The 27,989-nt window shown below is 49.2% G+C and overlaps 1 protein-coding gene across 8 annotated transcripts in view; it reads left to right on the top strand.

The window, feature by feature from the left end:
* LOC137562355 (PC-esterase domain-containing protein 1A-like) overlaps positions 1–27,989 on the top strand; it is a 101,698-nt gene that overhangs the window by 19,868 nt on the left and 53,841 nt on the right. For all 8 annotated transcript variants that reach the window (XM_068273699.1, XM_068273692.1, XM_068273702.1 and 5 more), the window contains exons 2-3: positions 16,580–16,681; positions 20,884–20,963. In XM_068273699.1, the coding sequence (XP_068129800.1) occupies positions 16,609–16,681; positions 20,884–20,963 (153 nt within the window). In that variant the 5' untranslated portion in view covers positions 16,580–16,608. The remainder of the gene's footprint in view (positions 1–16,579; positions 16,682–20,883; positions 20,964–27,989) is intronic.

The following is a 27,989-nucleotide window of genomic DNA, read 5'->3' on the forward strand; positions in this document are numbered from 1 at the left end:
TACAGCGCTGCGGAAGATGTCGGCGCTATATAAACACTAAATAATACTTTGATTGGATGAAACCAATATACATTGAACTTTTATGCTGTGGAGATCTTGGCCTAGGCAGCAGAGGTGCATTCTGGGATTGCGACAAGACCAGTGATTTGACAAGTCCCCTCCTTGTTTGTTATACAGTTAAGCCTAGTGGGCTTCGTGCTACTAAGCAGAGCGGCCACATTCGGTCACGGATCCGCCGCCACGTGTACTGAGACCTATGGGGGCGTTCATCTTACATCTTTTATCATCGGTCGCTCATCGCCGCGGCCGAACTCGGTTTCCCAGGTGTTGCACGGAGCTTCTAGCGTCACTGGCATTCGCAGTTACACTATCCCCGCCAGCGGCTCAAGAATGCCATGCCGAAAGACCTGTGGCATAAGTGTGCCAAACTCTTTACTTGGGGCAGCAAAAAAGCGTTTGGCTTAGGCAACATGAGCGTCCGGCAGCTGGCTGTGTGAGCCGGCCCTAATAATAATAATAATAATATAATCTGTGTATTGTGGTGACCTGCAGTGACCTCTCCTCGCTGGGGTCACAAGGTTACATAGAGTGTCTGCAGGACATGTGACTGCAGTGATGCTATAAGAGGAAGTAGCTGAGACAGAGAGAGACTCTCTCTGGCGCTGCTGCTCTTCCTGTCATGTTTGTGTCATGTGACCAGCGGACAGCTCTCCGCAGGATGGATGGATGAGGCAGGGGAACTGCAGATGATCGTTATTGAACGAAGGGGTCATTCATCGCTGCTGTATGATCGGCAGGGCCGGATTTGTACTTCTTACCGCCCAAGGCCGACTATTACCAGCCGCCCCAACCGAAACCGTATCCTACCACCTCTCTCCACACTCACCCAAACATTTTGGGCCGATGGTGTCCACTATTGCGGCTAGTGCCGAGGTCTCCATGGCAACGTGAAGTGAATCAATCACGTCACACGGGGGAACTGGTCAATCAAGCGATCTACAGGTGATGGGCGTGCTGGGAGCCATCCACCACACACACATAGTCAAAAGTGGCTCACAATTGGACATTGGGTGGGGTCAGCAACACGTAAAAGTGAGTCCTGTACCCACTGCTGTCTCCAGGGTAACAGCGCTGGCTAATTAATAATTAAGAAATGGGTACTGTGAGACGCTGCCTTCTGTATTCTGTACTATTTGCTGGTGCTGCCCCTGGTCCTTTCATCCCCCACGCCAAGTGCGTGAGACCCGGCCTTCTGTAACTGCCTGCAGCTGCTGCTATGTCATTGGACAAGGTCTGGCTTTTTGCTAGTCACACACTGTTCACAAATGTTTGGTTAACGGACTGCAGCTGCCTGTAACACAGCACAGGCAGATGCCAGCTGGTACTAATAGTGCAGTTATCCTGACCCCTTTCATTTGTTTGGACACTTGCAAATAATGCCCACTGTCTGCAGGCCGCCCCTTGTTTATCTGGTGCCCTAGACCATGGCCTATGTGGCCTTGCCAGAAATCCGGCCATGATGATCGGTGGATAGCGCCGGGTGCCTTATCGGTGGGTAATGCTGTTTGATGGGACAGAGAGGATTTTTAAGGTGGCCATACATTTAGAACGAATATGGGCAGATTCAACCAAGAGACAAATTTATCTCTAATTGTATCTCTAATTGTATTTCTCTAGTCAAATCTGCCCATACACTACAGGCCGATTTCAGGATGAAATCACGGAATCTGCTGAGCCCGCCATGTATGCCCCCCCCCCGCCGCTGCCCCCAAAATGTATGCAGTGTGTAGTGCATTTATACATTACTTGTCCTGTAGCAGCTTGCCGGGTCCATCCGTCCATCTCGCCGGGTAAGCCACATACACGCTAGCGGAGCATAGCATCTGACATCAGCCGCTATGCGCCTTCGTGACGTCAGAGCGCCTCCGGCGTGTATGCGGACCCCGAGGTGGAGGCTGACACCGGACAGGTAATGTATAAATGCACTGCATACATTTATACATTGCCTTGGCGGGGGTTTTGTCATCTCGTCACTTGTTCGCAATTCGGCTGCCGTACCGCCGCCGCACCAGACCAACCAACTTCGGGCCAAAATTTTCCAGCGTGCGGCAAATTTCTGTCCCCAAATTGGTCGCTTTCTTTGTCGGGCCTGCACTTGGCAGCACCAATTTTCATTCGATTAGAATAATCGAATTGGATGGTCGATTGGTTGGTTGCGTGGTCGGCTACTGTATGGCCCCCTTAATTTTGTGTTCTGTGATTGGTCATTTATCTCTTCCAATGTGGCTGAATTTAACTGAACAGGCAGGCACTTTGGGGTCAATACAGAATGAGATGATCGTCGCCATAGAAAAACACCTCCTCTCTTTACTAACATAACAACAATGTTTGATAGCCTGCGGGGGATACCGGCGGGAGAGCTGCAGGCAGAAATATAGGTGGGCTGCAGGCGGGAGCCCTGGGTGTTGGCGGTTGCTGGAGGGAGCGGGGGGGGGGGGGGGCTGCAGGCAGAAGTATAGGGGGGCTGCAGGTGTGAGCTCGGGTGTAGGGGGTTGCTGGAGGGAGCACTGGGGAGCTGCAGGCAGAAGTATAGGGGGGGATGGTGGTGGAAGTGCTGGAGGGCTGCAGGCAGAAGTATAGGGGGGCTGCAGGCGTGAGCTCAGGTGTAGGGGGTTGCTGGAGGGAGCGCTGGGAGGCTGCAGGCAGAAGTATAGGGGGTTGCTGGAGGGAGCGCTGGGGGGCTGCAGGCAGAAGTATAGGGGGGCTGCAGGTTGGAGCTGCAGGCGTGAGCTCGGGTGTAGGGGGTTGCTGGAGGGAGCGCTGGGAGGCTGCAGGCAGAAGTATAGGGGGTTGCTGGAGGGAGCGCTGGGGGGCTGCAGGCAGAAGTATAGGGGGGCTGCAGGCAGAAGTATAGGGGGGCTGCAGGTTGGAGCTGCAGGCGTGAGCTCGGGTGTAGGGGGTTGCTGGAGGGAGCACTGGGAAGCTGCAGGCAGAAGTGTAGGGGTTGCTGCAGGTAGCAGAGGAGTGGCAGGAAGCTGCATTGGGATGGGGGGGGAGGGGTCAGGACACTGGAGGGGGTCAGTTTGTATTCTCCATTATACACTGTGTACAGCTTGGCGGCTCCCTGCTGTGTTCTGAGGCTGTTGTCTTTTGAAGGGCATGTTTGCTTTGAGCAGTGTATATTCATTGATGAGCTCAGTCTTTGTAGGGGGGGGGGGGGGGGTGTTAGAAGACCCCAGTGGCATCTCCTCTTCCAGCCTGACCTGAAAGATGTGAAGTCCCACATTCCAGGCTGCTGCTGTCTCTGCGGGGGTCTCCTTAATGAAAGGGGGTGCATTTATTTATATAGTGTGTGTCAGTCACACCTTCCCATTCTGTCTGTGGCCAGGTGAATTGTGTATTTCTGAGATTTTATAAAGGGGGCAGTTAATTTTCACTCCTTTCTGTCGGCACCTCTTATGAAGCTGGACCTCATGTTTGGCTATAAAGCTGATAATGATCGCCTCAGCTGATAATCACAGAGGCCCCCAACCTGCCAGCGGTCCGCCCAGCGACAGCCGATTCTCTTATGCTCGCCGCATGACATCACACGTGTGCCGCTCCAACATCCCTCCGCCTCCCCGCATAGGAACAGAAGACACTGCCGGCTGCACCGCTGACTCCGCCTCTGTACAGAGGCCGGCCTAGCGATGTCGCTCAGGGGATCGATAGCGTTCTGATCCCTGATGGGCGACATCCAAGGTGAGTCTGTGGACCTGAACTCTTGCACAAGGCAGAAGGAAAACAGAGAAAGCCTGTCTTATTCCCCCTCATCTGAATAATAACAGGTTGTAATTTGATCCCTCAGCCGCGTCGGCCGACTGCCACAGCAGAAAGGTAATTGGTAAACACAGGATTTTAACCCTCCTGGCGGTTAATTTTTGCTGCCAAATAGGCAGAAATCTTTTTTTTTTTTTTTTGTTTTTTTTTTTTTTTTGTTTCATGTAAAGCTACCAGAGTGGTAGCTACATGAAACACCACTAGAGGGTGCATGTGTCCCTCTAGTGCGATCCTCGCCGGCATCAATAGCAAACAGGGGATTGCGTATACAACGCGTTCCCCTGTTTGGCTTCTCCTGTCGCCATGGCAACGATCGGAATGACGTCAGCCGACGTCCTGACGTCGGACGCCTCCGATCCAGCCCATAGCGCTGCCCGGAACTCATTGGTCCGTGCAGCGCAGGGCTCTGGCGGGGGGGCCCTCTTCCGCCGCTGCGTTACCGGCAATCGCCGCAGAGCGGCGGCGATCAAGCTGTGTGCGCGGCTAGCAAAGTGCTAGCTGCGTGCACAGCACTTTGAATGGTGCAAATCGCCCCACCAGGGGCTGAGATAGCCTCCTGCGCGACATAGCCCGAGCTCAGCTCGAGCTTACCGCCAGGAAGGTTAACAATATCGGCTCCCATGAAAGCAGGAAGTAGACACGCTGCAGATTTATTGCAGGATTTGTATCAGCTGTATCAAAGAAATGTGTTTTTTTTTAAATGTTATTATGCTGTTACGCATCTTTTAGAGCAGAGAGGAAGTTCTGAGTTCAGGTCCCCTTTAAAGGTGCCCATACATTGCGTCGAATTCCCGCCGATATACAGCAGATTTGATCATTGTTATCAAATCTGCTGTTAAATCGATAATGCAAATGCTGACCGATCGCCCGATTTCCCTCCGAAATCGATCGATGCCGTCGAGCTGTCCCGGTGGAAAATGTATCTCGATCGCCGGCGGGTCGAGAGCACGTCGATAACGGCGTTTGATTGGCCGATGACCGACAAAGCAATACATTACCTCTCCGCAGGCGCGAGTCGCGGTGTCCCTTCTTCGGCTGGCTGTCTTCTCTTCACTTCCTGTCCCGTCCTGTCAGGGGAAGTGCAAACAGTAGAGCATCCTTTACTGTTTGAACTTCCGCTGGTCACAGGAAGTGACAGGAAGTAGAGAGAAGATTCCCAGCGCGGACAGATGGAACAGCGGGGGACTCGCGCCTGCGGAGAGGTGATGTATTGCTGGGAGCGGCGGCCAGCGGCAGCTCCACAGATTGTGAGTCGATTTCATGCTGAAATTGATTTAAAATCTGTATGTAGTATATGGGCAGCCAATAGATCCCTCTATGATCAGAGAGGGATCTATCTGTTGATCGATCTGGTGGCAATCGACCGGTGTATGGCTGCCTCTCTAAACAGTCAAACCAAGTTGGCTTCTCTGTGTCATTAAAAATAACAGGACACTTTACTCAAGCACTTTCCAGGATAAGAGATGATCAGATCACTGAGCTCTTTGATCAGCTGCCCAGTGTGTGAGGCTAGCGAGTAATTCCTATTAGAGGATATAGAGTAAAATGGCACTAACACTAATGCTGGATACACACGGTGCGTTCGTGCACTCGATTTTCCCGTCGATTCCCGTCGATTCGTTTATTTCCAACATGTCCGATTCGGATTTCGATGGATCGTTAGGTCGATTCGCATGCAAAGTATGCCGAATCGACCTAACGATCCATCGAAATCCAAATCGGACATGTTGGAAATAAACGAATCGACGGGAAAATCGAGTGCGCGAACGCACCGTGTGTATCCAGCGTATGAGGAACTTGAAGGCTGGCCTATTTAATTTAACCTCTTGAGGACCGCGGTGTTAAACCCATAGCCCCCCCCCTCCCCCCCCCCCCCCCCCCTTATTGACCAGGCCATTTTTTTTTTAAAATTGGCCACTGCAGCTTTAAGGCCTAGCTGCAGGGCCGCACAACACAGCACACAACTGATTCCCCCCCTGTTTTTCTTCCCACCAACAGAGCTCTCTGTTGGTGGGGTCTGATCGTTCCCCCGGTGTTTCTTTTTTAAAATATTTTTCGGCACCATACCGTTAGCTGCGCGCAACCACCAGGTGGCGTTAATTACTATTCCCCCTTCAGGCAGCCATGGATAGTAGGGAAAGATGTAACTCTGGTGGAGTTTTATCACCACCTAGAGGATGCGCCCGGCTAACGGAAAAGAACCTATTTTTCTTATTTCTTTAATAAATAGTCAATTTTAAAAAAAAAAAATTCCCTCCCTCCCCGCAGTCGGCCAGTCATGGCGATCGGCTGCCATAGGCTTCTGCCTATGACAGCCGATCGCTCTCTAGTGACCCGGGGGACAGCCGTGTCACATGACTGTCCCCAGTACAGCGCTGCTGCTGATCGCAGCGTTGTGCAAGGTAATTATACGACGGTTTTGCCGTCTAACAGTCTCCCGCCCACCAACAGGAGATGCGCGCGTAGCCTGCGAGCGATCTCATGCACCGCGAGCACCAAGGACCTTACGCCGATCCGCGTTAGGCGGTCCTGGGGCTGTTGCCGCGGCCACGCCCATTGGCGTGATGCAGTCGGCAAGCAATTAATTGTAAACAATACCAGTCCTGTCCTGCTGATCCTCTGCCTCTAATACTTTTTATTTATTCTATTTGTAAAGCGCCAACATATTACGCAGCACTTTTAGCCATAGCCCCTGAACAAGCATGCAGCAGATCAGGTGTTTCTGATTGAAGTGTGATGAGATCAGCTGCATGCTGGTTTCACTGCATCCTATAGCCCCATCTACACCATTCATTCAATTTTTTGTGCGATTCGATTCGACATGTCCGATCGGGATTCAATTTGCCAGTGCAAAACAATGCCAAATCGAATCCCGATTAGACATGTTTGATTGAATTGAATTGCACAAAAAAGAGAACAGCAGGACAGCCAGGCAACTGGTATTGTTTAAAGGACAACTTAAGTGAGTGGGATAGGGAGGCTGCCATATTTATTTCCTTTTAAGTAATACCAGTTCCCTGGCAGCCCTGCCAGGGCCGGTTTAAGCAACAATGGGCCCCAGGGCAAAATACACCTGCCCCCCCCCCCCCCCCAACAGATACCCCAGAACAAAAATCGGCATTAAGGGACCTTTTTTGCAGCTGGTATAGTCAGGGTTTGAAGCCCCAATCGGTCAGAGCTCCACATTCTGGCTACCCCAGCCTGCATGGGGGACAAGGGGTTAAAAAGTTTCAGGAGGGGGGACCCCACATAAAATTTTTTTAAATTCCCACACTCTAAACATAACATTTTTGGGGGGAAAATAGGAAAAAATGCCAGGGATCTTCATATTGCCATATTGCGGCTGTATAGCGATCCCTGGCCAAAGAGCTGCGGCTGCGTATAGACCCCCTGGAAACCCCGTCAGGAAATGTATTGCGCTTTCGTTTGATGCATGTAAAATTACACTACCGTTAGGTTTGCTACTAAAAGTGACATTTACCGCATTTAAAAGTATACTTTTTTCCTTCCAAACTTTAAAATCGATTTTCTCAAAAACTATAAGCTCTTTTTGAAAAAAAATTTCCTCTTATTCCCAATGATCTCCTTAACATAGCCTGCAAATTTAGGGTTTCTAGAATTTAAGGTGGATTTGCTATTAACCATTAAAGTTGGCTGGTTTTTAAATGTGTATTTTTTTTTCCTTTGAAACTTTAAAATCGATTTGCTCAAAAACTATGTCGATTTGAACCATTTTTTTCCCTCTTGTAGCCACTGGGGGCCCCTACAAGCTCTGGGGCAATTGCCCCCTTTGCCTCTATGGTAGCGCCGGCCCTGAGTCCTGCTATAGTCTATTTGGCTTCAGCAGTGTCTGAATCACACCAGAAACAAGCATGCAGCTAATCTTGTCAGATCTGACAATAATGTCAAACACCTGATCTGCTGCATGCTTGTTCAGGGGCTATGGCTGAAAGTATTAGAGGCAGAGGATCAGCAGGGCTGCCAGGCAACTGGTATTGCTTAAAAGTAAATATTGCAGCCTCCACATCCCCCCTCACTACAGTTGACTTTTTAAAGTGGACCTGAACTCTTGCACAGGACAGAAGTAAACACAGAGAAGTGCACCCTGTATGTATTTAGAGAGTTTAGCCTGTCTATTGCCCCCTCATCTGTGACTAATCACCAGTTGTAATTTGGTTTCTCAGTTGTGTCAGCTCCCTGCCATGAAAGTACAGAATGTTAAAGTGAATCCAAGATACATTTTTACTCATTGCATAATTGTGTTCCTTACATATAGTGTATAGGGCATTCCTCAAGACAAATACTTCTGTTTTTTGTTTTATTTTAATACTCTAATTCCCTATAAAGTAAACAAGCCTCGCCCACAGCTTTTTCCTTTAACCTCCAGGACAGGTCCACCACGAGAACGACAGGCTCCTCCCAGGAACAGGAAACGTCCAGATAGAGCACTCTATAAAACTTTGTCCAACCCCTTGATCCCCAGTTGACGTTTCCTGTTCCAGGAACAAGGAGTGCTCTGGTCGCTCGCCGGTCCGTCAGACCAGGAGAGTTTGGGACTTGGTTGGCGGCTATGGGTGGACCTGCCTGGAGAGGTTTTGCGGTCCGGAGGGGGAAGAAAGAGTGGAGTTACCTTCCCCATGGCTGTCCTGGCTGCCCGAGTTGCGGCGGATCCGGAGGACACGCGCGGCGTCCATGATTCCCCTTGGGCGGAGGCTAGTGGCGCGCCGGAAGTGACGCGGGGATCATGCGGGCCTCCGGAGGGAAGGCAGCTGATTGCCCTCAGTTGCGGAGTACGTATGACGTACTTCCGCCCTTACGTGACGTCACTTCCGGTCGCGTGGGTGAAGAGACGCCGGAAGCCCGCATGGTTTGCCAGTTTGTGTTCGGAACGGAGCGGGATGGACGCTAAGCAGGAACCAGGAAAGGTAAGCTTGGCGGAAGCTTGGTGACCTTTACGGTATGAGCTGTACGCCTAGGCCGCGTCTGTATGGAGGTCTGATATAAGATTAGAGACTTACAGTTTGCATTTAATAGCCTGCTTAGCGTCTGATCTGAGGTTTGTTATAGTAACCTGTATCTATAGGCCGCGTCTGTACGGAGGTCTGGGATAAGATCAGAGACTTATAGTGTGCATTTAATAGCCTGTTTTAACGTCTGATCTGAGGTCTGTTATATTTAAATTTTTTGCGGACATACATGATATATGGAGGTTTTTTCCACTTTGGGCCAGAGGGCTATATATATGAATATTATAGCTTGGGCAATTATTTGATACTGTGGGGGAGTAGAGGTATAGATATATATATATGTATAGATATATATATATATATATATATATATATATATATATATATATATATATATATATATATATATATATATATATATATATATATAGCGGATGCATTTATATGTATATATGGCTCTTCATTCCTGCTCTCCTTGGCCAGGGTTACTGTCACTCTTCATTTTTTCACCGGGTGATATTCCTTTAAATCAAAATCAGAGGAATGACATTGTGTTTTTGTGTTGATTGTTATTTTAGGGCCCGGAGCCTACTGAGCCGACAAAGCCAAGGAGGCGGTGCCCGCTCTGTGATGCAAAAATGGCCCATAACTACAATAAGCAGTTTTGTCAACCTTGTTTAATGAAACTTATACAGGAGCAATCAGGGGGGTTGAAGGAAGAGTTAATGACAGCCGTAAAGAAGGAAATGGCAGACACCATTAAATCTCTAAAGGAGGTGTTTGCTTCCGCTATTCCCCCAGCAGCAGAGTCAGTAAACCCGGGTACAAGTACAGAGATACCGGCCGCAGAAACACCTAATACAGAATCTCAGCCTGTAAAACATAAAAGTAAAAGTACAAAGAGAAATATAGTATCTTCCTCTGAAGAGGAAGACATGGAGGGGGAGGAGGAAGATAATGATGATGAGTCAGACTCCTCTGCTAAAAGTTGGGACACCCAGTCTGAGGTTAAGAAAATCTCTAGATTTAGATTTCCAGCTGATGAGACAGAGCAGCTGATAATGGCGATTAACAAGACCTTAAACATTGAATCCAAAAAATCGGAGGAAATATCTATGCATGATAGGTTATATCAAGGAATGGAACCAAAAGAATCATTAACCTTCCCTATACACAGATCCACAAAGAATACCATATTAAGCCAGTGGAAATACCCTGATAGAAAATTGTTCATGTCAAAGGGTTTTATGAAAAGATTTCCATTTACAGAGGAAGATGTCAAAACTTGGGATAGATGTCCCAGGTTAGATGCGGCATTTTCTCAGGTTAATAAAGACAACGAATTGGCATTTGAAGATCTAGGCTATCTAAAAGATCCGCAGGATAAAAAGGTAGAATTCGCTCTTAAGAAAGCCTGGACAGCAGCAGGAGCAAATTTTAGACCTGCAGCTGCCACAACTTGTGTAGCAAGAGTTCTATCCCTATGGGTTAAGAAAGTAGAGGAGAAAGTTGAAAAAGGAGCCTCTAAGGAGGAGATTTTGGAATCATTAGAAGTGGTCTCTAAGGCCACTGATTATATAACTGATGCAGCAGCTGAGAATATCAGAGTAAATGCTAGAACCTCGGCATTAATTAACACAGCAAGGAGGAATCTGTGGATAAAGAATTGGGAAGGTAGTCAGGCCTCAAAAGCCAGAGTATGCAATATCTCCTTCAATGGAGAATTACTATTTGGAGAGCAGTTAGACCAAATATTAGAAAGAACTTCTGATAGAAAGAAGGGATTCCCAAAAAAGAAAGTTTATACAGAACAAAAGATTCTTTAGGCGAAATAGACAAGACAACAAGGATAAGCCTCAGCAGAGGAGAAGACCTTGGGCCATTAACAGAGAGGGGACGAAAAGGAGTTTTCTTTTTCGAAACCAGGAGGGACAAGAAAAGAAATGACGCCAGAGAAAAAGTTGGGGGGCGTCTGTCGGGATTCTATTCCCAATGGACAAAAATTTCCAAAAGCGATTTCATCCTCAATCTCATAAGTCAGGGATACAAGATTCAGTTTCAATCCTTCCCTCCAAAGAGATTTATTTCCACGTCCCTTCTAAAAGAAAAAGAGAAAAAGCTAGCGTTAAAAAGCATCGTAAGATCAATGTTAGACGAAAACGTGGTCATTCCAGTTCCAGAAAATCAAATCTCGAGCATTCAGGGATTTTATTCGACGGTATTTTTAGTAAAAAAGCCGACGGGGAAATTAAGACTGATTCTAAACCTAAAGGCCCTGAACCCCTTCGTATCTTATCAGAGATTCAGGATGGAATCAATTTACTCTGTGCGAACCTTGTTAACCCAAAATTGTATAATGACAAATATAGATCTGAGGGACGCTTATTGGCACATTCCGATAAGGGAGTCATCTCAAAAGTTCCTCAGATTTGCAATAAAAGAAAAAAGAATGATTCAGCATTTTCAATTCAGGGTCCTACCTTTCGGGATATCATCGGCACCGAGGATATTCTCAAAGGTAATGGCGGAGGTGACAAAGTTTTTCCACATGGAAGGGATTCTTGTAATCCCGTACCTAGACGATCTCCTGGTAGTGGCAGAATCATATCAGAAATCAAAAGAAAATACAGAAAGGGTGTTAGAACAATTACAAACCCTCGGATGGATAGTAAACTGGGACAAATCAGTCCTTCAACCAACATCAAAGATCCAGTTTCTGGGAGTCATTATAGATTCAGAGACAGAGAGAATGTATTTGCCAGTCGAAAAGATAGGGAAGTTAAGTTATGATACAGGGATTCATAACAAAGCCAGTGATGACGATAAGACAAGTAATGAAAGTTTTGGGATTCCTGACGTCAACAGCTCCAGCTATACAAAAGACAAGATGGCGCCGTAAGAGGGTTGCCTGGCACACAGGGCTCCGGCCTTTCTACTCTTCTGTCCCCTTTCCCCCCAACAGAGCCATCTCATTTTCGCTGGATGGATCCCCCCTGCCTCTGGGGATCCCGGGATGCAGTGCTGGGCTTCCTGGACATCCAGGGCGCACTGTGAGTCAGCGCTGCAGGAGCTGGCTACGGGATGGCCGCCCACGTGGTCTGTGGTCAGCTGCAGAGCCGGATCAGCTGAGCGGGATCGACGCGGAGGGACACGCAGAGGGACCAGCGAAGAGCTCCCAGCGGCACCTCCTCGGCTCCAGCATCGGGGAGTGCACCCAGCGCAAGCACGAGACGCCGCTCGGTGCAGCCATGCGGTCGCACCACATGCCTGCCAGGACGCGGGCTGGGGATGTCGGAGACTCGCTCGGGAGGATCGCTGGACCAGCTGAGCGGCCGCCGCCCACGTGGTGGCCCAGGAGCCTCGCTGCCTCAGTCTGGCTGCCCACGTGCCCGGATCTCCGCATCGGAGCTTCGTTGCCACTGCTGCCGGGTAAGGGGGACTCCACCTGAGCACACGCAGGCCACCTCTCCCCCCGTCCAAGCTGCAGCCACATTGGGAGGACCTCCCTTGATGGGGCCACTACCAATGAGATCGTCACCCCCACATCCAGCCCTCAAATTGCGGCCACATCTACACTCCACCAGTTCCCCTCTGCCTGCAACCATCATAAATGGGGACTCTGGACCTGACCAGCCCAGACCGGGCACCAAGCCAGAACTTTGCAGGACCTGACCCGCCCAGACCGGGCACCAAGTCAGAACTTTGCTAAGCGTGACCCCTCTTGGTGATCCCCTCAGTTCGGCTAGGAGCACTGTTCATCGGACTGTACACATCTGCAGTCCTAAAGGGGACTCTCTCTCTCTGTCTCTGTCTCTCTCCTCTTTAGCTATCCATTCTCTCTCTCTCAGTTGCTTTCCCAGTTTCCTTCTCTCTACTTTCGTGGACAATCGGTGCACCTGTCTTGTTGGGAGCGTGTCGCTGTGTAGCGTCCAGTGCCGAAAATGGCAGCGCTCAGATCAGCTCTCAGGCTGCTCCTCCAGTCCCACTCTTTTCTGTTCCTACTATCAATGTATGCTTTGCTATGTTTTTTTTTTTTTTTTTTTTTTTTTTGTATTTACGTTAAATGTACGTGTATGCTGTAACGCTCTGTTTTTGCTTTTTATTTTTGCTTTTATATTTTATACGTATGACCCATGCTTGACTGCATGTGACGCTGCACTCTGCTTAATTGTACGCACAAGCTGTAATGTTGTCCTAAGTATGCTTGTCTCACGTCTATGTATGTGCCATGCTTAACTGTATGCTATTTCTTGTCTCTTCACCAACGACCCTGTATGTGCCAAAACCAATTCCGGGTACAACCCACCGGTTGTACTTGGCGATAATAAACTCTGATTCTCTCTGATTCTCTTCTCTGATTCTCTATACAGTGGGCAATGATGCATACAAGACACTTACAAAATTGGATGCTAAAAGTTTGGAACAAGACACAGGACAATCTAGAGGCACAGGTCATATGTCCACCAGACGTACTAAAGTCCTTGGAGTGGTGGTTATCGGAGAAGATACTCACCGAAGGCAGGATGTGGATCATACCAACAGGGAAGATTATCACGACCGATGCAAGTCTTATAGGTTGGGGTGCACATCTGCAGGGAAGAATGTTACAAGGGCGGTGGCCAAAGTGTGTGAGGATGCAGTCATCCAATTACAGGGAGCTAGCAGCTATACAAAAAGCACTAGAACAGAGTGTACAGACACTGATGGGTCATCATGTTCAGGTCCGGTCAGACAACACCACAGCGGTAGCATATTTGAATCGGCAAGGGGGTACAAAGTCAGCGAAGCTGATGGAACTGGCCATGAACATATTAACAATAGCGGAAAAGAATTTTCTATCATTATCAGCAATACATCTGAAGGGATCATTAAACACGATAGCAGATTTTCTAAGCAGACGAAAGGTGTCAAATACAGAGATGGAAATATCAGACAAGATGTTCAGAAGATTGACCACACAGTGGGGTCGACCACGAGTAGATATGTTCGCAACCAAGCAAAACACAAAGTGCAGAAGATTCTACTCCCTGAATCCAAGCGAAGGAGCCGAAGCGGTAGATGCGCTAAGTCAGAACTGGATATTCGACAAGGGGTACGCATTTCCACCAATACAGCTAGTGCCACGAGTATTACACAAGTTATCAAGGACCAAGACAGTAGTAATTATGGTAGTCCCGGATTGGCCAGCAAGAAGTTGGTATTCACTACTACTAAAGATGAGGCTGGAGGGTCCAATAAGGATTCCGGACAAGGAAGTACTAGCTCAGGGGTCAAGAAGAACTGGAAGCTCTATTCCAAATCTAAGCCTGTCAGCCTGGCTTCTGAGAGGTCCCCTTTAAGGAAAAGAGGAGTATCAGAAAGGGTTATTAGTACTCTGTTGGACTGTAGGAAGAAAGTTACAAGAAAAATTTACCTCAAATATTGGAAAACCTTTAATATGTGGCAGGAAGAGTCAGGGTTCAAGGGTGATTTAGTGCCAACCATTTTAGAGTTTCTACAGGACGGGGTAGAAAAGAATATTTCGTTAAGTACTTTAAAGGTACAGGTAGCAGCAATATCTACCTTTATGGATGAGAGGTTAGCAAGGGACCCCCTTATCATCCAATTTTTTAAGTCAGTGGAGAGAAAGAAACCTATGTTAAAGAAAAAAGTTCCCAGTTGGGATTTATCCTTAGTTTTAAAGGTACTAAAGAAAGAACCCTTTGAGCCCATAGCAGATATTTCCTTCAGACTATTGACAATGAAGACGGTATTTCTTATAGCTATTACATCGGCTAGACGGGTGAGCGAATTAGAAGCCCTATGTTGTGATGAACCGTTTTGTATAATACTTAGAGATGAAGTGATACTGAAGACATGTGATGAATTTCTCCCGAAAGTTACTACAAAATTTCACAGATCCCAGGACATTGTATTACCATCATTTAAAGAGGAACCAACATTGGATGTAAGAAGATGCCTTATGTGTTAGTTAGAGAGGGTAGCGGAATTTAGAAACTCTAGAACCTTGCTAATTAACACGTCAGGAGCTACAAGAGGTAGTAAAATGTCAAAGAGATCTATAGCTAGATGGATAAAATTATGTATAGAGGAAGCCTATAGGATTACAGGGAATACGGTAGTAGATACAATTAGAGCCCATTCAGCTAGGGCAGCTGCCACCTCATGGGCTTACAGAGCGGGTGCTACGCCAGAAGAGATCTGCAGAGCAGCCACGTGGTCAAGTTTAAGCACCTTCTCTAGACACTACAGAATAGACCTGATGTCTGCAAGACAGCAATCATTTGGAAGGAAAGTTCTGCAGGCAGTCAGCCCACCCTAAATTGGTAAGATTCTTGCTCATCTTCTCGTGGTGGACCTGTCCTGGAGGTTAAAGGAAAAACCAATGTTAGTTACCTGGTAACATCCTTTTTAGTAACCTCCAGGACAGGTCCGTAACCCACCCGATATCAATTATATGTATATATATATATATATATATATATATATATATATATATATATATATATATATATATATATGATGTGAGAGTATATGTATATGCAGTATGAATATTAAAACCCCTTTTTTGTTTAGGAACAGTACTTGAAATTGACTGGGGATCAAGAGGTTGGACAAAGTTTTATAGAGTGCTCTATCTGGACGTTTCCTGTTCCTGGGAGGAGCCTGTCGTTCTCGTGGTGGACCTGTCCTGGAGGTTACTAAAAAGGATGTTACCAGGTAACTAACATTGGTTTTTAGAGTGCCTTGGCAGTGTAGCAAGGGCTTATGGGAGCTCAGTCTGGGCAGGATGAGGGGGAGGTGTTACTAGCCATTGATTTCAGAGGCAGAGGGGAGGAGGGAGGAGGAGAGGGGGGTGAATTTATACACAGGCAAGCTGATAGCATCTCCAGCCCTCAGCCTGTGACAAACAGAACAGGGCTGCTGTCATTGTAGCACAGGAATAAATAATCATAAACTATTAAAGCTGTTTGCAGCTAGATTTGCTGTGTAAACTATGTAAACTTTAGATTAAATATATAGACAAGTTACTTGTTATAGTTATTCATCTCGGATCCACTTTAACAATATTTTTGTTCCAGTAAAGCACAACTATAACAAAGAAAAGTTTTTCTTTAAAGGTCATTTTACTGTCGCATATCTTTTAGAGCAGAGAGGAAGTTTGAGTTCAGGTGTCTTTTAAGGGTTTGTAAACATGCTTGGGAACACCATTATTCTCAGCCACAATGGCCACGAAATCTGACCCCAGCTGAGCTTTGGTGTAGGTTGTGTGTGTAGCCACAGGTTGGAGAGGGTATCCCGATATCTGTAACCATAGATAAGGACTGGGCGGGGCACAACGTGTGACAGTGAGATATGGAGGGGGTGATTGGGCAATGTGTACAAGTAGCAGATGTTTTCTTCCGTACAGGAAGTGGCTTCTGTAACTTCCTCTTCTGCACCAGCTCTTGTCTGTTGTATTGTCCTCTCTGCTTCTATCCATGGCTGTGTCTCCCGTCTGATAGGTAATCTCTCCGGCCTTTCATCACGCCTCTGTCAGTGCCCATACATGTAGAGAGATCTGTCGCATGCCCGTACGCCTAGCACTGCCGCCTGACACCCCCCCCCCTGCAGGGGCATAGCAGCTGTAAGTCAGTCACGCTAGTTGGTTTTTGCTGCAGCGAATGCCGTTACCTCTGCGCACGCGATCCTGCATTTTAAACCGAGATCTTTTCCGCATGTTCGATTGGTTTGCATTGGATAGTGTGTGACGGCTTTATCGATTGTGTGACTGTTTTCTTCTCTCGTTGCAGAGATTGGATGATAAGATTGGGCTGCAGCCATGAGACATTTCAGATCTCAGGACGTCAAGCAACTGCTGCATAACAAGTATGTGGCCGTGCTGGGCGACTCCAGTAAGTATCTCCACCGCAAACCGGTAAACGTTTTCGTTTCACACCTCTGAATCCTTCAGATATAAACAGCACTTACTTAGCCCTATTGCTTGTCCCCTATGGAGGCGGGGCCACATGTCCCTTGTGGAGGAGGGGCTCTATTGCTTGTCCCCTATGGAGGCGGGGCCACATGTCACTTGTGGAGGAGGGGCTCTATTGCTTGTCCCCTATGGAGGCGGGGCCACATGTCACTTGTGGAGGAGGGGCTCTATTGCTTGTCCCCTATGGAGGCGGGGCCACATGTCCCTTGTGGAGGCGGGGTCTACTGCCGGAGCTCCGTGAAGCTGGCCCCCTTAATATCAGCACAAATACAAATTCCAAAAATTGGTTAGTGCCCGCTCGTGCTGCAGAATTTAAGGTTTGAGCTGCTTTCATTTTGAAGATAATCGCACGTATTATTTCCAACACAATAAATCCGCCGTACAACAACCTACAGACATGAAACTGGTGTGGGTGGCTATCGCTGTGCGTGTGCTTAACTGTGCTGCAGAAATCCTCTTTCTATCTGTGAGGGCCCATTCACACCTAAAATCGCTAAACGCTAGCAATTTACGTTAGCATTTTCCGTGGGTGATTTTTTTTCGAAATGTAACGCAGGAAAAATCACTAGACAAATTAGCGGTTTTAGAGGAATTGCGATTAGCGGTTCTATATATGCTAATGTCGATCGCTCCAGAACCGCCGGAAAAATGCTGAAGGTTAACGCGTTTGCGATTAGCACTAATCGTGAAACGCCCGCAATCATCGCCAATCGCGGCAGTGAGTACGCTGCCATAGGCTAGAATAGCATTAGCGTTTTTAAAAACGGCTAGGGCTTTAGCGATAGTGGGAATCACGTTTCGTGCTCAAGTGTGTATGGGGCCTTACAGTTTTTGAGATATTCATGTTTTTATAACGGTCAAAAGTTCCCTCAGCCCCCCCCCCCCCTACAACATCGCAAAGGCTGAGTGAGCCCGGGTGAACTTTTCCCCTTGCTGTACGGGGGATGGGGGATGGGATTGATCTGGAAACAATAAGTGCGATTATCTTCAAAATGAAAGCAGCACAAATCTTAATTTTTGCAGCACAAATGGGCACAAACGTGGCACTAACCAAGCCTGGTGGAATTACATTTGTGCTGATTGTTGGGGGTCAGCTTTGTGGAGCTCCGGCCGGCCCCTGTGGAGTGGTGGGTACTATTGCCTGTCCCTAGTGGAGGAGGGGCTCTATTGCTTGTACCTTGTGGAGGAGGGGCCCTATTGCTTGTACCTTGTGGAGGAGGGGCCCTATTGCTTGTACCTTGTGGAGGAGGGGCCCTATTGCTTGTACCTTGTGGAGGAGGGGCCCTATTGCTTGTACCTTGTGGAGGAGGGGCCCTATTGCTTGTACCTTGTGGAGGAGGGGCCCTATTGCTTGTACCTTGTGGAGGAGGGGCCCTATTGCTTGTACCTTGTGGAGGAGGGGCCCTATTGCTTGTACCTTGTGGAGGAGGGGCCATTTCATCCTAGCACTCATCAGGCCCTGATGGTGTACACCCCCCCCCCCCCCCCCGGCTACATGAGGAACCCATCGCCTGACCCAGGATTGTCGCTGACAGCACAGAGGTGCGGCCTGCTTACCTCAACGGATCCATCGCAGCGTGACAAGTGTGACGGCTCTTGTGTATAACATGAGAACCATTCACTCTCCTCTCAGCAATGAGCGGAGAAAACAGTCCATTCCCAGCTTTACTGGGGACACAGCCCTTATTATTGGCCGTCCCTTATCCAGCCACATGTATATTGGGGGGGCTACCCCCCTCCATATACACACATATTGAATGCACAGGGACCCCCGCCCCACACACTGGAGTGATGATTGTTGCTGTATAGATGGGGTGGCGTGCTTGGCTGAGGTCTGTCATGCTTCAGTACATCAGCAGTATGAGAGTTCTGTCAGCAGAGCTGCTGAGATTCCTTCTGAGATCAGAGCGAGTACTCAGAGTACACAGCGAGAGAAGGAAACCGAAACTGCACACTTGTGGTTTTATTTCTCAAGAAACCAATCACCTGACCTCCCCGACACAACACACAGTACACCCCTTCCCTGCCAGACACGGTACACCCCTTCCCTGCTGGACACTGTACACACCTTCCGTGCCAGACACGGTACACCCCTTCCCTGCCAGACACGGTACACCCCTTCCCTGCTGGACACTGTACACACCTTCCGTGCCAGACACGGTACACCCCTTCCCTGCCAGACACGGTACACCCCTTCCCTGCCGGACGCTGTACACCCCTTCCCTGCCAGACACGGTACACCCCTTCCCTGCCAGACACGGTACACCCCTTCCCTGCCAGACACGGTACACCCCTTCCCTGCCAGACACGGTACACCCCTTCCCTGCCAGACACAGTACACCCCTTCCCTGCCGGACGCTGAACACCCCTTCCCTGCCGGACGTTCCCTGCCAGACACCGTACACCCCTTCCCTGCCGGACGCTGTACACCCTTCCCTGCCGGACGCTGTACACCCCTTCCCTGCCGGACGCTGTACACCCCTTCCCTGCCGGACGCTGTACACCCCTTCCCTGCCGGACGCTGTACACCCCTTCCCTGCCGGACGCTGTACACCCCTTCCCTGCCGGACGCTGTACACCCCTTCCCTGCCGGACGCTGTACACCCCTTCCCTGCCGGACGCTGTACACCCCTTCCCTGCCGGACGCTGTACACCCCTTCCCTGCCGGACGCTGTACACCCCTTCCCTGCCGGACGCTGTACACCCCTTCCCTGCCGGACGCTGTACACCCCTTCCCTGCCGGACGCTGTACACCCCTTCCCTGCCGGACGCTGTACACCCCTTCCCTGCCGGACGCTGTACACCCCTTCCCTGCCGGACGCTGTACACCCCTTCCCTGCCGGACGCTGTACACCCCTTCCCTGCCGGACGCTGTACACCCCTTCCCTGCCGGACGTTCCCTGCCAGACACCGTACACCCCTTCCCTGCCGGACGCTGTACACCCCTTCCCTGCCGGACGCTGTACACCCCTTCCCTGCCGGACGCTGTACACCCCTTCCCTGCCGGACGCTGTACACCCCTTCCCTGCCGGACGCTGTACACCCCTTCCCTGCCGGACGCTGTACACCCCTTCCCTGCCGGACGCTGTACACCCCTTCCCTGCCGGACGCTGTACACCCCTTCCCTGCCGGACGCTGTACACCCCTTCCCTGCCGGACGCTGTACACCCCTTCCCTGCCGGACGCTGTACACCCCTTCCCTGCCGGACGCTGTACACCCCTTCCCTGCCGGACGCTGTACACCCCTTCCCTGCCGGACGCCGTACACCCCTTCCCTGCCGGACGCCGTACACCCCTTCCCTGCCAGACGCCGTACACCCCTTCCCTGGCGGACGCAGTACACCCCTTCCCTGGCGGACGCAGTACACCCCTTCCCTGCCGGACGCCGTACACCCCTTCCCTGCCGGACGCCGTACACCCCTTCCCTGCCGGACGCCGTACACCCCTTCCCTGCCGGACGCCGTACACCCCTTCCCTGCCGGACGCCGTACACCCCTTCCCTGCCGGACGCCGTACACCCCTTCCCTGCCGGACGCCGTACACCCCTTCCCTGCCGGACGCCGTACACCCCTTCCCTGCCGGACGCAACCCGTACGCGGTTTAAAGTGGGGGAATTAAGTTGGTTTCTGCAGCTTCTTCCTTCACGGGAACATCCTGTTTCCACCAGCTGCATTACAATCCGGAAATCAGATGGCAACTGCTTTTCTGATGTTCGAGAAATCGCAGGGAAGCCGCAATTAACACTGAATTACACTGTTATTTTTCCACTGCTGCAATCGCGTGCATTGCGATTTTTCCCGAAGCACAACCGCCTGCTTCTCTGGTAGTCAATGGAGGCGCATGAAACGTAGCAAATGCAGCACTATTGGAAAAAAAAAATTCTGACGCAATGCCCCATTCCAAAAATTACATGAAAAATCATGACTAACACACGTCGAATCGCATTTTTAGATCTCTGTAGGTGGCGATCAGAATGGCAGCATGATTGCGATCACAGCTTGCAGAGGAAGTGTGCTCGGATTGTGTAGAGATCTCGGATTGTGCTGTGTGTAGTAGTAAACATTCTACATGTCCGGCTGTATATATAACGCATGCTCATTCCTGTCCTCCTTGTCCCCCCAGTTCAGAGGTCAGTCTACAAAGATCTGGTGAAGCTTCTGCAAGATGACAAATATCTGTCGGAGATGCAGCTCAAGCGCAAGGTGGGTTCAGTGCGAATGTCTCCCTGCATGCTGGCCAATCGGTTTTTGTGCCAATCCAGGGGGGCATACTGTTATATGTTGAATGTTTTGAGATTTTAGTCAAATGATATATCCTTGACGGATTTTGATTTCTACATGTGGCTAAGGGCCCTGCCGGATGAGAAATTATGTCTGTACGATGTCATGAGATAGATTTCTATGCTATTGTTTAATATACAGTAGTGCTACCAGGCCCGGATTTCTGGCAAGGCCGCCTAGGCCACTGCCTAGGGCGGCACAAAAATCAGCCTTGTTTAGGGCGGCCAAGGGCAGGAAACCTTTCTATACAGAGAGCCGGTTCAAAGCGCACAACCCCTTTAATAATTTATGCCGCTCTCAGTCCTGATTCTGCACAGTGAAGCAGGCATGAGTCAGCCAGACCTGGTCCTTCTGCGGTCGCCCTGCATTGGTTCACACACAGCAGCGGCAGCCGCAGGCAGTCATGTGACTCATGCGGACAGGGGAGGGAGGGGCACACGTGGCTGGCAAAGGGAAGAAGGACCCCAGTGGCAGCGAGGCAGGGAAGCTGATATGAGAGGCAGACTGTGGAAACAGTGTGGGGATGCCGAGAAGACCAGGTATCGATCCATGCATGCAGAGAGGCTCAGTGTGTGTGCCTCACAGTTCGGGATTACCGTACTTCAACACCAACTGCTAATTAAGGTGGTCATGGACACAGGCAGGCAGAGAGTCAGCAAGGAAAAGTGCATGCAGACGTGCTGAGCAGCATCCATGCTTGTTGCGGCTGCCTCCACGCTGGCTGATTGTGTAGCACTGCTTGTTACCCTCACCGCCCGCCCCCTGAAGATTCATGTGGAGGAGACCGGAGATATAGCTTCAGGCATCACCACAGCTCCTAATGTGAAGGACGCTCTGACTGCAGACGGAACTTCAATAGAAAAGATCCTGGCTGCTTCTGTGTGCATGTGGGTAAGCATGTGTGTATGTATTTGCAGCCTGTCTGTTTTGGAATGCTGTGGGAGACGTGAGGGAAGGAGGAGGGGGAGCAGTTGTCCAGGACTAGGGGCAGAGGCCTGTCTGTTTTTTTTACAAGTTCTGTTATAGCTGTGTTGTGCTGTCCGATCTCTGCCTCAGGGGTTAGAGTGTTCAGATTTACCTACCTGGGTCTTCTTCCAGCCCCCAAGTCTATCAAGTCCCTTCCTTGTTATAATTCTCATCCCCTCCAGTATGCCACTGGCCCCTCTAAGAGATCTGATAGCCACCCAGTGTACGACACTACAGCACAAGCATGGGCCTATCTGGGTCCTTTCTTATTTGCACTCCCTTAGCCAGAAGTATTTGGAGTTCACAAAGACTTAAACTGCACATGTGCTGAACGCTCCAGGCCCATGGGAGTGCCATCGAAGAGGAGTGCAGACAGGCTGGCGCATGCACTGTGTGGAGGGGATAGTGGCCCTATGGAGAGAATCGGATCTAAAGCAAAGGATCCGACGCATAAACGTACCGTCTATGCCCAGCATAAGAGATTGCTGGTGGCTGGAAGAAGCCCCAGGTAGGTAAATCTGACCTTCCCATCTCCCATGATATTCCTTTGTAAAGGCCCATACACACGTCGGATTTTTTTAAAACGATGGGTCGTTTGGACGTTCAGTCGTTCGGACGCCAAATCGGGCATGTGTACAGTCCGTCGTTCAGCTGATAAGACTGGTCTTGAGCGATCCGCCAGGCGGATCGCTCAAAACCATTTTTATCAGCTGAATGATGGACTGTACACACGCCCGATTTGGCGTCCGAACGACTGAACGATGGGACGTCGAAACGACCCGTCGTTTAAAAAAATCTGACGTGTGTATGGGCCTTAAGTGTGGGGCTGGAGTGGACATAGGCCATGCAGTGGTACTGCACTAGAGATATGTGTGTGTAGGCTGCATCAAGGGGGAACATTTAAAGTGAGATGTCTGCTGCAATATAAACTAATAACTACCTGGCTAACTCCTCTGATTACAGCTGAGCACACTCCCGCGCCTCCTTCCTAGTCATGCGTCTGACTTGCCACACATAAATGGACCTGATCTGTGCAGCTTTCTATTGGCCTGAACATGCTAAAGTCACAGTGACTGACAGTGTTCAGACCAATGAAAAATTGTACAGATCAGGTGCATTTATTCGGCTGATGCGTCACAGGAAGGAGGAACGGGAGTTTGTTCAGCAGTCCACTGTAATAACACTGAGGAGTTCAGTTTCACTTCAAAGAGGGTCAGGGGTGGAGATAGGCCATGGGGGGGGGGGGGGGGTGCTCCCATGGGCTCTGGAGTGTTCTGCGCTTGCGCAGTTTTAGTCTTTGTGAACTGCAAATACTTCTGGCTAAGAGAGTGCAAATGAGAATGGACCCAGATAAGCCCATGCTTGTGTCGTATCGGCCTACACTGGGTGGCTATCAAATCTCTTAGAGGTGCCAGTGGCACTCTGGAGGGGTTCAGAAGGTCAGGGGTGAAGATAGGCCATTGGGGGGGGGGGGGGGGGGGGATGCTGTTGGTCAGGGGGGCGGCTGGGGATTGTTGGCCTTGGGCAGTAAAAAGTGCAAATCCGGCCCTGAGTGCTACTTATACAATGTTGATTAATAGATGTACAGTATATAATGCTAAGGTTTAGAATGAACATTTAGAGGTCTGCTGAGGTTGTATTCCTTTCCTTGTGGAATTTAAGGTCACAGATGTCAAGACCAACCATCATTAGAAGTGTAGGAAATAGATCTCTGTCAAGCTAGGCTACTGGTTGCAGAAATTGTATCTTGGCTTCATAGTCAACAGCTGGTTGTTGTGTGAGGTGACACAACCCTAGGTTATTCTGAGCCAGGAAAGGATGCTTTGTTCATGATATTAACCATATGTAGTTGAAGAACTTAAGTTACATCATAGCAATATTGCCGTCCAATCAGAAGGCGGGTTTGTAGTAATACTGAGGACCAACATATAACACATACAATCTACATTAAATTACTGGCATATCATTAAAGAGTACCTCCGGTATAAAAAGATAGGGCCCGTCATGTCAGGCTCGGTCTTCATGCTGCAAGACTGGGGGAGGTCTAAGGGTTAAACACTTACTGGTTCCGATGTCGTCAGGTCACAGGTGATGCTCCGCCCCCTCACATACACAACGGTCGCGGCTCTGTTTCCGACATCTGCCACAGATCTTTGGAAACCTCCGCCTGCATAGCTGTGGCCCGCCCCCTTCTGGCAACGCATGTGGGCGTGGCCAGAGCCTTGGCAGAAATATTGGAAAAAAAATTGCAACTGCAGTGATTCCAATGGGGCGGAGCAATCGCCTGCCTGGATGACTTTCAGCTGATCATGTAATCAGGTTTATCATTAAGACAGGCCTTTTAATTCTCACTAAATAAGCTCATACAGATGTGAAGAGAAAATTGTATTTAAAGGGAACCAGAGATGAACAATACTGAAAAAATTTAAAAGCCTTTATACATACCTGGGGCTTCTTCCAACCCCATAAGCACGGATCGCTCCCACGTCGCCATCCTCCGCTTCCTGGATCGGCGGTACCGGGTCCCGTCACTTCCGGCGGATGCGACCGATTTTCCGCATGCACAGGGGCTCCCTCCATACCCGTACGCATGCGGCTGCGCAGTGTGCACCCACACGCGTAAGCATATGGAGGGAGCCCCTGTGATGCGGACAATTGCCCGCGTCCGCTGGCCGACTGGCGGTAATGACGGGACCCGGTACCAGCGGATCCAGGCAGCGGAGGACGGCGGCGTGGGAGCGATCCGTGCTTATGGGGCTGGAGGAAGCCCCAGGTATGTATAAAAGCTTTTAATTAGTTTGTCTCTGGTTCTCTTTAAAGAGGCACTGTAGGGACATATAGTAAGATGTAGTAAATGATTGAGGATACCCACTTTTATATCTATATAGCGCTATGTATTATGTGATGTCATAGCCTTGGCTGTTTAGCTATGCAGAATTCTTTTCCTAGAGTATTCTGGAAGTCCAGGTATTTTTTCTACTGGCTTCGGAAGACACAGTTACCAAACATTCAGCAGAGGTGCACCTGACAGGACTAAAGATATTGCCACCAGTGATACATTTCAGAATGTAAATCTGGGAGAGAGAAGATTTTTTTTCCAGTGGTGACCGGCTGCTGACTAAATAATTTGATAAATTAATGTTCTAAAAAAATAAGCAATTGCACGTAATACATTATTTTCACTACAGTTCAACTTTAATCAACTACTGATACTGAAACCAGTTGTGATAGTATCTATGAACAAAAATCTACCTTGTCGATCGACTGGTTCTTTAAAGTGTACCGGTGCTCCAGCATAAGAGAAGTGTGCTCTTTGCGTATCTCTGCAGCAGCTGCTGGAGAGATACGTAGAGGGCGCAATTTTTTTTATGCCAGACTGGCTCAGACTGACAGAAATGCGGGGACCCGGTGCTGCAGAAGACTGAGGAGGGCAGGGTGGGAGCGATTGCAGCGTATGGGGCTGGAGGAAGCCCCAGGTATGTATAAATCTGTTTGCTAGAGCTCGGAGTCCCTTTAACCACCCTGGCGTTCTAATAAGATCGCCAGGGAGGCTGCGGGAGGGGTTTTTTTTTTAATAAAAAAAAAACTATTTCATGCAGCCAACTGAAAGTTGGCTGCATGAAAGCCCACTAGAGGGCGCTCCGGAGGCGTTCTTCCGATCGCCTCCGGCGCCCAGAATAAACAAGGAAGGCCGCAATGAGCAGCCTTCCTTGTTTTGCTTACATCGTCGCCATAGCGACGAGCGGAGTGACGTCATGGACGTCAGCCGATGTCCTGACGTCAGCCGCCTCCGATCCAGCCCTTAGCGCTGGCCGGAACTTTTTGTTCCGGCTACGCTGGGCTCAGGCGGCTGGGGGGACCCTCTTTCGCCGCTGCTCGCGGCGGATCGCCGCAGAGCGGCGGCGATCAGGCAGCACACGCGGCTGGCAAAGTGCCGGCTGCGTGTGCTGCATTTTATTTGAGCCAAATCGGCCCAGCAGGGCCTGAGCGGCAGCCTCCGGCGGTGATGGACGAGCTGAGCTCGTCCAGACCGCTCAGCAGGTTAAGAAAAAAATTGTTCAGGTTAAACCAAACCCCTGTTGGTTTTCATGCAATAAGATCTGTATAATCAATTCAAAATACGATGTTTCACTGCTAATTGTCCCGTTATTTGGCACCAGTAAGGGGCGTGTATTCCTGCGCTCCCATATGGCAGTGGTGCTGCGCAGGTCATGTAGACACGCTCGCACGGTTTTGTTGACTGAAGTGAATCATTCTGTGACTGGATTGCCTGTAGTAATGTCTCCAGGGTCACTTTGTTTAATAATTTGCTAGTGACCTTGTGACAGCCTGCTACAAACCTCCAACTGACCACCACGACAATTTAATGAGGACCTGTAGCAAAAATAACATAATGAATACAATTGCTTGTTTGCAATATTAATTTATAGTTGATTTAGTCAGTGTTCACCCATTGTAATATCTTTCCTCTCCCTGATTTACATTCTCAAATGTATCACTGGTGGTGATCTCTTTAGCCCTGCCAGGTGATCTGCACGGAATATTTGCTACTCAGAGTTCTATGCACAGAGGGAGATATTGCTTTCTTGACCGCTGTTATTTCCCACAATGCAACAAGGTTCACAGACAGCAAACTGTCAGGACCAGGGTCATGACATCACAGTGTAGGAGGGGTTTAAGATGTCACAGCCCCTGATGAGCTGTTTGTAAATAAGAATAGATTTCTCATTGGACAGGGGGTATCAGCTACTGATTGGGATGAAGTTTAATCCTTGGTTACAGTTCCTCTTGAGTTACATGTCTGTGTCCTCACCCCTTCAGTAATGTTTTATAGCACGTTCTTAACGCACTGGTCAGAGAAATGTTGCTGCTTTTCTGTGAGGAAGGATATACAGGTCATATAGAGAAGATCAGGCCTATCAGCAGATTCTTCTTTGGGACGCTGCTGGCAGCAATTTATGGGTAACTGGTTTTAACCCTTAAAAGGAATCTGAAGTAAGAGGGATATGAAGGCTGATATATTTAATTTTGAACAATACCGGTTGCCTGGCTGTCCTGCTGATCCTCTGACTTTAATGCCCAGTACACACCATGCAATTTCCCATCAGATAGACTGGGCAAGAGGATTATTTCCAACAGGCCTTATCTGATTTCCAATCATTTTTCTGCTCAAACTTGTATAGAAGTGATCAGAAAATCGATCATTAAAACGATCTGACTTGTTGGAAATCGATTTGACTCCTCTACCTGATGGAAAATTGCATGGTGAGTACCAGGCATAAAGGTAGCTATACAGCTAGCGGTATATGGGCAGATCAACCAAGAGACAGAACTCTTTCTGATTGGAGGGAGATATGTTGGCTGCCCGCACACTGCAGGCCGATTACCCATCAATTTCAGCCTGAAATCTCTTGTGACTCCGCCCCTACCATTGCCCCCAATATGAAACACCATTCAATGCACAGGGGAAGAGGGGCGCGTGAACAGTTATAGTTGGTATTATAAGCAGACAGCTCTGAATAATTTTACTGCCAGATTTGGAACTGGTGCATCTCCTCATGGGGGATTCTCTGGCTTTACTTATAGTCCAGTTGGCAGAATAATGCACAATGAGTAGGAAGCTGGCATGTTTGTACAAGATTTGGGCAGCACGGTGGCGTAGTGGTTAGCGCTCTCGCCTTGCAGCGCTGGATCCCGGGTTCGAATCCCAGCCAGGGCACTATCTGCATGTAGTTTGTATGTTCTCCCCGTGTCTGCGTGGGTTTCCTCTGGGCACTCCGGTTTCCTCCCACATCCCAAAAACATACAGGGAAATGAATTGGCTTCCCTCTAAATTGGCCCTAGACTACAATGCGTACACTACATGATACATACATAGATATGTGACTATAGTAGGATTAGATTGTGAGCTCTTCTGAGTAACAGTTAGTGACAAGACTATATATTCTGTACGCAGCACTGCGGAAGATGTCGGCGCTATAT

Source organism: Hyperolius riggenbachi, chromosome 1 (genome assembly GCF_040937935.1).
Source record: "Hyperolius riggenbachi isolate aHypRig1 chromosome 1, aHypRig1.pri, whole genome shotgun sequence".
In the NCBI taxonomy this organism is placed as follows: domain Eukaryota; kingdom Metazoa; phylum Chordata; class Amphibia; order Anura; family Hyperoliidae; genus Hyperolius; species Hyperolius riggenbachi.